The 11,903-nt window shown below is 34.2% G+C and overlaps 1 protein-coding gene across 7 annotated transcripts in view; it reads right to left on the bottom strand.

The window, feature by feature from the left end:
• Position 1: 1 nt before the first annotated feature.
• Positions 2-11,903, bottom strand: part of LOC106058422 (protocadherin Fat 1-like) — a 223,817-nt gene continuing 211,915 nt past the window's right edge. For 3 of the 7 annotated variants that reach the window (XM_056038489.1, XM_056038490.1, XM_056038492.1), the window contains 8 exons: positions 11,530-11,706; positions 11,205-11,408; positions 10,678-11,049; positions 9,811-9,996; positions 9,289-9,456; positions 8,238-8,258; positions 6,250-6,270; positions 2-4,506 (listed from right to left, as the gene is read on the bottom strand). In XM_056038489.1, coding sequence (XP_055894464.1) covers positions 3,632-4,506; positions 6,250-6,270; positions 8,238-8,258; positions 9,289-9,456; positions 9,811-9,996; positions 10,678-11,049; positions 11,205-11,408; positions 11,530-11,706 — 2,024 coding nt within the window. In that variant the 3' untranslated portion in view covers positions 2-3,631. The remainder of the gene's footprint in view (positions 4,507-6,249; positions 6,271-8,237; positions 8,259-9,288; positions 9,457-9,810; positions 9,997-10,677; positions 11,050-11,204; positions 11,409-11,529; positions 11,707-11,903) is intronic. The other 4 variants (XM_056038494.1, XM_056038495.1, XM_056038491.1 and 1 more) reach the window with 3 other exon arrangements.

Here is an 11,903-nt window from a genome sequence, read left to right as displayed (position 1 = left end):
ATTGTTTTCTGTTGAGTTTGTAAGAAATATTTATTAGATAAAGTGTACACGACATCAACACACAGCGGGACACTTTGAACAGAAGGATGAGTCATCAGTGGTGGAACATTCCAGAAACATGTTCATGAACTAAGGATGGAAGTTCAGACAAGAAAATGTTCACAGCAAATACTTGGTGTCAAGGTCATGGTTTCTCTAGTTGCCAAAAGTTTGTACTAATAAAACTATCCTGACCTCAGCTGTGACCTTGTTCTTGGAAGTTTCTGTCATTACACAAAGCGAACAAATGAAACTCAATGGACATACAAAAGAGTTTGGCATTGGAAACAAAATCTTACAAAAAATATACATACAAAACTAGATTATTAAGCCTACACATTGGGAATGAGTCAATCCAATAGGACAAACTGAACAATAAAAACAGCATTCACAAAACTCACTATACGGTGCATTTCATTAATTCTTACATGCCCACTTTCTTTCTAGACAAAATTTCCTAACAAGTTTATGGTTTTCAAAATGTACATAGAAGTGATTCAAAATAAAAAGATGATACAGTTCAGGCTCACATTTTTTTTTGTACAACTAAAAATATTTGATACAGAGAAACACAAATTCTGTTCATATATTTACCCTTAGATTGAAGCAATCATTGAACAATGTTAGAACACAATATGAAGTACATTGGCAGGCAAAGCCACAAACTGTGGTTTGGATTAGTCTGTTTAACATCAAAGTAACAGCTTGTGCTCACATAGGTCAGTGACAGTGCAGACAAAATCAATACAGCATGTACAATTTTGATTTCTGTTAAACAACTTTTATAGAAACAAAAAGATTGTATCCAACTCTACATAGTATACATCTACATCTGAAAAGAATGAAATTCAAACAAAAACAATAAAATCGTAGACTATCAATTTTTTTTTTTATTTCATACAATAATTTGGTGCAGTATTATACAACACCCATGAACCTGTTAGACTCAGCTTGCAGACATTAAATCAATGAAATGTGGTTGAAAAATCTCAACAGAATCATACACAAAAAAAAGAGAATATTTACTTTATTTACATTCATAGATTGGAAATGTTTTTTTTTAATCCTTTACATAATATAAAAACTGTCCACACATGAAAAATAAAATGAAACAAAATATTGATAAATTTTAGGCTCTGGTTAAAATGAAAATACTTAGTGAAATTGACCCGTCGTATCAAGGCAATCATACAAATTCACAATATGCTTTTGAATTGATTTTTTTTTTAAGTAAAATAGTAAACACAGTTTGACATCAGTCATTATAACAATTAACATGGCTAGACACTTGGACACGTTGTATTGCAGTGTAGCAGTCAGCTAGCAATTTTAATAGCCACTTAAAAGTACTATGTGTTGAACAAAAAGTTTCTATTGATTAAAACTATGGCTCTAGTCCTCTCTGGGTTTCATGGAGAATTTTCTGTCAATACTTCTACTACAACCTGCACTTTTCAAGTTTCTAAATGCAAGAAAGGATTTTATTAGATTTGGCCATGCTTCACAATCACTGCCAACTACGAAACCAATTTATATGAAACCAATTTATCATTAGAAATACAGAATTCTTCTGGTATCAAACTTTTTGACATTTCCAAACATTGACGAGCATCCAACCAATTAGATTATCCTCTGCCGCTTATTTTTTTTTAATGCAGAAATACAAATATACATCTATCTACATACACACTCAAATGCCATTTTTGAAGAATGCTTTTTGTGATGATTTGAAGTCAATACAATCAATTTGGTTTGGACCTTAAACAAAACATGGTTCATATGAAATAACTTTTGTGTTAGAAATATTTTGTACATTTGTTTAATAAATGTTTGCATTGAACTATTTGAGTCGTCAGTTAATATCACAACGAGAATGATGAGGGATTCTTTAGTAGTAGAGGGACAATCACAACGCAGTAATTCACTGTAGACACAACATTAGATTTCCCCCTGTACTTAAATATCCATTGAACAAAACCCCAGTTCTTAAGAATTCCAAAGTGCCAATGCCAGCACAGCTTCCTTAAGAATAGTTTCAAAGTCAGACTTGGAAGACTTGATTGTCTATTTAATATGAATAATTTCTGTCAAGTTAACTTATTTATTTGAATACATTTATTTTGAAACCCATCAGGCTCATGTACATATGGGTCAGTGGTGAGCAGGCATTATCACAAAGTTTGATCAGTTTCACAACAGGCTTTATTTATGTTACTAGTTGAAATGTAGGTCAGTGCTAACCTCCAACCCAGTTGAAATGTAGGTCAACACAAACCAACAAACAATTAAGAGGAAATGAAAATAGACTTTTGAAAACAAACAAGCCTTTCACACTGTAAACCTAGAAAATAAACCCAGCCAAGTACAAAGTGACATACTATATTATACCACAAAATGGAACACCAATTTGTTGTTCTTTAAAGACAGATTCTTGTAAAAGATGGAGTATTCAACAAAAGAAACTAACTACACAGTACATCACTGATATATATAAATAATGACTAACAGAAGTAACAGGGCAGCAATGGCTCAACATTATATCCAATGAGATTCTCAAGTTACACAACATACAAGTGTGACCAATCAACTAGCAACACCAGTTGTGACCAATCAAATCCTAAGAAAAGTTCTCTTCATAGTTTCAGTGTGGTGGAACATTCTAGAATGATCTATTCTTATGTAGAACACAATAAAAACATTGGTATGTACTGGAAGTACATGATAATAGCAATTAAAAAACAAACATGGGAAATTAATCAATACAACTTTAAAACCCAGACTCACACAAAGCAGACTCAATGACAGACACACAAAACATACAGACATCAATAGAAATTTATACATCAAAAGAAATTTTACAAATATTTTTTTTTGTTTTTTTGTTAAAAGACAAATCTGGAGTAAAATTTTTTTTTTTTTTTCTTTTGTGTCTAGATTATAAAACTCAAATGAAGTTGGTTGTTGCAGAGTGAATACATGATGGCTTTATGTTGAGACAATAAATGGATGATTTGGTCATTGAACTTTGAAACAGGTGGATAGAGACATGACCTCAACATAGTATGACAGACTAAAACTAGATGCTTTTTGTTTTCGACACAATTAGATTTCATACTTTTTAAGTCTTTTAGTTTCATTTGATTATTAAAACCTTGCAATAACAGACATAGAAACAACAGGGACAGATTATTTTATAGTCCAGAACAAAAGTTGATAAGGACCAAATTGTTGATTATACATACTTTTTGATTTGTATAACTTGATTAAAAACAAGCAGCTTCGTGTAAATGACATCAGTGATTAGCACTCAATGGCATCAAATTAAAACTTCTCCATGTACTAAGATATAATCAAATACCTTTCTTATAAGAGAAACACAACCAGCTTTTGTGTTTGTAATTTCTTTGCTATTTGTCGAAATGAAAGTACAAAACAACAATTAAAAAAAACAAAACTATGTTCATTATAAAAGTAAAAATTATGACTTTGGCAAATTGTGATAAATGTGTAGACTAAAAACAAAACTTGATCACTATTTCAATGATAAATTACAGTCCATGAAATAAATATTTACATCCAGCACACCATGTTCTTAGACCTGCGTCTGTGTTTGTAGATGCTCCCTGTTTAAAGGTGTGTTTTCATCATCGGTGTCACTACCGTTGACCTCGCTGTCCTCAATCTCACATAAACCTGAAATATCTGAACACGAAGCGTTAGACGTGAACCCTCCCATGGACATGCTCATATCGTCAATGAAAGATGTGCGAGACGGTGGCTCCTGGTCAGTGGTGTAGCCATCTGTTTGGTATCCAGGGGTCATGAACTCTTTAGGAGGTCTTAACGGAATATAAACATGGTCGCTTGGAGACGTGTTAGACGCGTGTACTGGTCGGCCCCCCACTGCACCAAAAGTGTACAATACACCTTGTAGCCTGTCATCTGTGTTTTCATCTTCCGTCAATGGGTCCATATCTAGTTCTTGATGGGAGAAGTTATAATTGGGCAGATAGTGGTTAGGGTGAATGTTTAAACTAGATGGAAGCTCGTAGCTATCATCTAAGTTTTGGAGAAACTGTTCGTAGTTCGGGTGTTCAGCATAACTTGGAGGGAGCTCATCAGTATCGTAGGGCTCATTCTCAGCATACTCAGAGTCTCCCACATACTCTGAGTCATCAAAATACTCCTCCGCTGGCAGAGTCGAAATGACGTTATCATCGTCCTCGTCCAAGTGGCTGATGTTGAAATTGTTCCGCCTCTGCTCCTCGGAGGTTAGAAGCGGGCTCTCATCGTCTCCGTTGTAGATGCCTCTTGTGGTCACATTGTCATCGCAGTTGTCAGCATTGGCGTTACAGTCGTCGCTGGGCTGTGACGAGGAGGGTGAGTCAAGGATTTCATTAGTAGGTAGTTCTGAGATGTTAGGCATGGTAGCTGCTGGCGCCCAATCTGATGTGTCCCAGTGGTAGCCTAGTGGATGGAGAACAGAACAAGTTAGGTGATGCCAACTCTAGTGAAGCTATTTACTACTTAGCCTCGAGCTAATTAAGCTTTAAATGAAAGCAGAAGACATTCAAGTATTGGACAATCAATGGAAGATAAATTTGACATTAACTAATTAACTGACCAAGTTTCATTATTGTATTCAAATTTCTTAGAGCTAGTCATTTTCAAATGTCTACACATCTTGTAGTTCTCTATTTTTTAATTACCCACTACAAATACCAGTATTCTTAATAACATGATTTTCTAATTAAAGGTTTCCAAATAGTTACTTAAAGCATATGTAATTATTGTCTATTGACTGTGTTTTCTGTGCTGGACAATAAAAGTCAATCAAATTCAGAGGTTGAAATGCAAAAATAGATTGTCTTAATGAATATAATAACAAAAACTGTAAGGCCAGAGTTGTTAAGCTTTGGAACTATTTCATTGGTTCTGACTTGAACAAATAGATTCAAATCATGTAAAGGTCAATGTCATTTGTGGGCGTCTGCTAAAGTTTAACTCTTCCATTCAAATTTTAAGCTTGTGTGTTTGAGGAACTCTACAAAGGTATGTGGGAAATTGTTTCTATAGCTCAGTTCTAAAACTTGACAACTCTGCCTGGCCGTGACATTGATATTGTGAACGTAGAGCACATGCAGTAATGATGATAAAGATGCAGTAATGATGTTATGACATCAAATAAAAAAACATTCATTAGAACATGCATACACTTAACAAACACAGAGATATAGCACAGCAACAGAAACTCTAATAATTCTTTAAATATTTTAATAACTTCTAAATGTTAGACTTTTTTCAAATATGATATGCATAAGTAAAATTTAAAAGGTATTTGGCCAACATATTTGTATTCGACTCTAAAATGTAATATATTGTAATAAATAGTCCATGTAGGCTATCCATTTAAAACAGAATTAGTTTGAACTACAACACGAAAATACTCCTACAGGATTTTATCTTTTATATAAAATGTCTTTTATTGTATATAAAATGTCTTTTATTGTATAGTAACCTATATTCAAAGTATATTAGAAATTTAAAAAAAAATGAAAAGAGATTTTGACGAGTAGATTTTAATCATCCTCTTCCTTCAAACTTAAATCTTGATCTAGGTCTCAGAGAGTTTCAATTTTCTTGATGCTCATGCAGCTGTTATGAAAATGTGTTTGTAGAAAAAGAATTAGAACATTTTTAATTATAAAATGATTTTTAACATTTTCTCTGTGTGACTAGAGAAGTCGCACATGTAAAGAAATCTTCAATGGCTGGAGGGAGGAAGAGAACACTAAGACTATATCCCAAATCCCAGAATGTAGTTGAATAAGACTGAGTCTGCCTTCAATACAAACAAGTTATTACAGAGCAGGAATTTTCTTTTCTCTCCAACTCTAATGAACAGACTTTTTTCTTTTTTAATTCTTAGTTTCACTTTTAGATTACAGCCTAAGTCAAGATTTGAAATGATTAGAAAAACTTTAACATTTTTTTTTAACATTTTTTTTTTTATATGGCTTGCAATGTTCCATCTAAAAAGAAGGCAAGTACTTTGGAGAAAGACATTGTGAATAAGATGTACAAAAAGTTAAAGACTTGGAGAAGCCCACACACACAGGTTAAATTTCCCCAGAGAGAATTGTTCAGTGGGTTATAAGGACATCAACTTCCACCATAAAGTCAAAGTAAAATAAACAACTAAACCCTTACTATGATCTACAACTTCTGTGGCTGGAAGGTAACAAAATAAAAAAAAGAGTGACGTCATACATTGAAACAATTTTTTTTTAAACAAGTCAGTATTGAAATCCTTTGAATTTATTATCAAACTAAATAGTGGCCCCAAGAAAATCTCTATGACTGGCCACTTTATTATTGGTCTTCTAAAGGTTTGTCCAAACAAGAATACATTGTCCATTTATTTGTTGAGGTCAAACAATACTACTTGAGTGGACGTACGCAATAATAAAGTAAAGAATAGTGTCAACATTTGAAAGACTGATTTCTCAAGGTACAATGTAATAAATACTAGGTAACTACTAGTACTTTTACAAAATCATACTTTCATGTAATGAAAAAAAAAAAGTGTAATAAAAATGTTCCCTTCACTCTGGAAAATGTAAAAAAACAACAACTTCAACTAAAGACTTGTGCCATATTGTCATATCTATTGTGCCATTTAAATACATTGACCTCTTCAAATATTTGAATAAAAAACAAAAACTTAAAAAGTAAATGGGTGTAAAACAATGAAAAAAGAAATATGAACTCTTCAAAATAACTACGGTTTAGTACCAAAATATGTAGATAGAAATATTGACTCTTCAATCTTTATTTCACTCCCCTAACCAAAATTATATTTTTATTAAACACAGTATAGGTATTGACTGATCTTTACAATGTCCCTCTAAATTGAAATAATTAAAACATTACTTAATATTAAATATAAAATAATACTATAAAAGTTTACATTTAAATCAGTCTCCCAATGCTTGTATATCTATCTATCTAATCAACATGTGATATTTCACTTCAAAGTCAAATCAATCAAATGATTTTAAAAATAAATATAATAGTTTCAGGTGTGTTGGTAATGTTGAGTTTAAGAGTTGAGATAAGATATGACAATGATTAGTTCAACTGTGTTAGAAATAAATATTTTATACATTCTATAGAGTAAGTTAGAAGAGTTTATTGATTATCAATCATAATAATGAGCCTAGCAGTGTTGAAATAAATATAGAGATATATTGAGTATATAAATGAGGACTGGACGTCATTAGTAAACATGGTGTACATGTAAGCATTGAACTGAATCATTCCAAGACATGATATTGAACATAATATGAAGAGATATAGTGGAGGCAGATCAGCCATCAAGACATTCCAATCAGCATAAAGTAAGGGAAGACTACTCACAGGAATCTAAAGATAACTAGTGGCTACAATAAGATAAAGTTATCTTCTCTTCATAGAAGGCATCAACAAGGGCATGGATACAATGGATACAATATATAAGATCATCTAACTAGATCCTAGAATTAAGTTTGAACAGCCAAATAAAATGAGAATACAGATTATCTATATTGCTTTTATAAAACGTTTTGTATTCAAATCGTTTCATTATCTCAATTCAATAATGAATTATAATTTCAATTGTCAATGAATGCTTTTAACTAACTCATACACCATTACTGAGATTTGCTTAGACAAAAACTTGCCTAATAAAAGAATCTTATCACAACAATTAATGTTAATAAGTGTTGAGAGGAAAAAACAAAATAAACTAAGAGAATGAATCAACAGAAATATTTACAGCTAATATATAATACAACAGAAATAAAAGAGAAGCAAATTAAATGAGACTATAACAAGAGGAGAGAATTAACAAGTACAACTGAAAACATTCCAGGACTATATATATGATCAGCCATGGCATGGGATCAAATAAAACCGATTTCTGGAGTCAGCTAAAAACTTAAAAAAACAACAACAAAAACAACTAAAATAACTAAGAAATTCTGTTATTCATAAAGCCTCCTAAGTGGAGAGAGAGAGAGAGAGAGATTAAACACAAGTACATTGTGACGACAGCAGGTTTGTTTATAGAGAATGCGAGAGAGAAGCTTTTGTTTTTGTTGGAGTTAACATGCCAAACTGTCAGTGGATATTTAGATGTGACTTTGGTCTCTAACTACCTTTTCTTTTGCTTCTCCAAGCTGCACAGTTTGTGTGTGGGGGAGGGAAGGGGGTGTTAGAAAAGAAAAAAGAATTATTCATTTTATAAAATATTCAACAAAGACAATGACATAATGAACAACAATCTGATCTTTCTTGAACACCATACAAATATACTGGAGGGCGTGGTGGCTTAGTGGTAAAGCGCTTGGCTTCAAACTGAGGGTTCAAATCTCTGTGAAGACTGGGATTTTTAATTTTTGGATTCCTAGAGTGCCCCTGAGACCACCAAACTCTAATGAATACCTGACATTTGGGGAATGTAAGACGGTTGGTTGTTGTGCTGGCCACATAACACCCTCACACACCCACATTAAATGTCAGTCATAGAAATCAATACGGTAACCTTTACATCATGTGACCTATAGATTGTATGGTCTGAAAAGTATACTCTACTACTATAAAAATATACTTTTATATTTTCTGTTCCACATACTTCCACAAGTCATGCAGCCAACACCTGAATATTATAGCGCTAGTGTAGCTAATCCCATGTTCATCCTGAATCTTTAAATTTAAAAGGAACAATTGGCACTATAAAATCATATTCAGAATCAGACTAAGTGTTTGGTTGGGTTACCAATGTCTGTCTAATTAAAAATTGTATCAAAAGTAAGAAACATAAGAAACCTTTGCCCAGGAAGTACAACTCTTTTGGAAATTTGTAAAGCTTAAACGCATAAATCAAGGTCAATTAAATCTTGTGCTAGATAACACAGACTTGAGGACACTTAAGAGAAGTAGCTTTGTTACAGGTCGAATGTCAAACTGGCTAGAGGTAGCTCAGGTCAAAGAAATGTTATGATAGGTAGCACACAGACTTATTTGGCCTTTACATAAAAGTAAGGAGTCTATCATTTCAGACTGGATCCTACTTCTTATTAATAAACGTGACGACTAAATGGCATTTTTTCGTGTTCTGGCTACTTCATCCTTAGTGACATGAACACATCAGGTCAAATAGTGTGCGATGCATGATTCAAAGTGAAGGACAACATTCTGTTTACTTACCGTTCATATCATCTTCCGACTCAGAAATCTGGAAGCTGCTCACCGAGCTGACATCCGTGCCATGACCTTGGCCTTTAGACCTGGAATGACTGAAGGCAGGGGAAGGTTGTGGAGATTGAAGTCCAGGCATCTGTTTAGCCATTTTGTCATTTTGTTTTTTATCTGTTGCTGAAGGAAATAATGCATCAAGTGAGACATGATTCAGGGAGATAACTAAAAACAAGGGCAATCAATTTACCATGTATAATAAATTTAGCATGTAGAGCTTAAAACAAGGGCAATTAATTTAACATGTATAGCTTTGGTGTGCATAACTAGAAGGGAGAAAGCTTCAGTATAACTTTAAAAAATTAGCAGGGAGGTAACCTCTTCATTGCTGTAACTTAAAGAGAGATAACTTTAACAAGCATAAGTTAAAGGTCTCTTCACACTAAAAAAAACTAGAAGGAAACAAGTTTAAAAACAAAGGTGTCTGTTTATCAGCACAATTAATCTTGTGATAAATTAATTACTATTTTCTACCTTCCATATAGTTGTCCAGTATGTTGGGATACTCAAACTCCCAGGGCGCCTTCTGTATCGAGTCTGTCTCTGAGGCTCTGAGGGAGGGCGGGGGTGTACTCCTGAACATGTGGTGAATTTGGTTAGAGTGGGTGGGGTTCTTGAAGGCTTCCATGTACTGTTCTAGAGTTGGCAACTGACGAGCACCTAGAAACAAATAGGGTAAATGCATTCAGATGGGATGGCACAGAATTGTAAGAATGAATATTTCAAAATCACAGGAGAAACCTTTGTGACTGTACATGGCATAATAAAGAAGTAGGTTAGAATTATAAACCATGACAAATCAGATAACTGAGTAATAGGCGTGGTTCCCTAGGCTTGTGGTATGCACTTTGAACTATTGTTATAATGGTCCTGAGTTTAAACCCTGCTGGCTTCAATGCCCTTCTATCCTGCAGGAGGTAACAATCTTCAATTCTGATGTAAAAATGTATACTGACATTCACTAAATGATTGGTTAAGGAAGCATGGGTCTTAGCTGAAGTGTTATAAATTATTGAGACCCATGCTAGTTCTGGCATGAATAAAAACATTTATAAACAACAATTTTAAAGGAACATTGGTAGTTTCATCAATATGAATGTGAGAAATATTTAAAGTTTTAACAGTTGACACAGAATTTCAAATCAGTCATGTATCTAAAACTGATGACTTGCACAATTTAGTGATTCTGATGATTTATTCAGTGAGTCATATTTATTTATTGTAATTACTGCAATAGTAACTCCATAACATGCAGCTATTTCTAATTAGTTTTTTGACTACCAAAAGAAGTTACCAAATAAATGAACACTGATATTCAATGTAAACAAATCAAACTGTTACCAGTTCCTGTGTTTTCTAAATCATCTCCAGCGCTTCCGTAGTTTCCTATGCTGTCCAGGTTGTTCAAGAAGTTGATAGAGTCTTGTGTACTTGGGGTGTACGATGCTGGCCTGGTGGGGACAGGTGGCGGCTGAGAAGTCTGAGCTTTGACTGCTGGAGGTAAAGAAGGAAGAGATGGGATGGCCTTGGAGAGCTCAGGGTTGCTCAGCTTGCATCTCTTGTCCTGGAGGTTGCTTAGAAGGCAGTCGCTGCCGCTGTCAGCCATCCCACAGCCATGGCTTCGTCTGTTACGATGACGCCGTCTTTTGCGCCTCTGCCACAGTAATATACCAATGATGATGACAACGGCAACCAGAAGAACAATAGCAGTACCTGTTTAACAATAAATGAAAAAAAAAAATTCTGTTTATAATTGTCACTAAGATATTATACAATAAATAACTGATATGTAATAAAAAAGAAACATGGGACAGCATGTTCTAGATAAGAGAACTATCACAAAGACTTTGACTTAACATTCCACTTACCGACTAGCCCAAAGATCAAAGTTGAAGGTGAAGCTGTGATGCTATCTGGTAACAGTAGGGGCGGCTCATAGAGCTCACAGTTTCTGCCAGAATATCCAACGGAACAATTACAGATATAGCCACTGCCTGGCTCACTGTGGCAAGTTGAGTCATGCTGACAGGGGTTGGAGTCGCAGGGGTTGGTGGACTTGTCACAGTACAGACCTGTCATAAAGACGGAAAAAAACATGCCTTTAAAAAGGGATGTCAGATGTTATTCAGAACATAAAATTTTTATATTTTTTTTTAAAAGATGACTTAGGACTTGTAAATGCCCTGCAAATACCTTGATATCCTGCAGCACAGTCACAAAGTGGGGCAGTGGGGCCCTCTACACACGTCCCTCCCTGTTTACATGGATTGGGCCAGCAGTATTTCCCATACGAGCACCTGGCACCCAGTAGATTGTCCTTACATCGACAGGTGTAGCTGTTGGGTGCCTCTGTATCTATCTCACATCGACCTGCAGAACAGGTAAAAAACAACAACATTGATAACCTAAATATTTAAGTTAATGACCTTAAACATTAAGAGATGCTGTCCCATATCTGACACCAGTTGTCACACTAGTAATATACACTTCATTATTTAAAGAAATATTAACTAATGGTTAGGACATAAGAGATCATCTTCTCAAGTTACATCTTCATAGACTACAAC

Source organism: Biomphalaria glabrata, chromosome 8 (genome assembly GCF_947242115.1).
Source record: "Biomphalaria glabrata chromosome 8, xgBioGlab47.1, whole genome shotgun sequence".
Taxonomy (NCBI): domain Eukaryota; kingdom Metazoa; phylum Mollusca; class Gastropoda; family Planorbidae; genus Biomphalaria; species Biomphalaria glabrata.
This window is presented reverse-complemented; position numbering and strand designations above follow the sequence as displayed.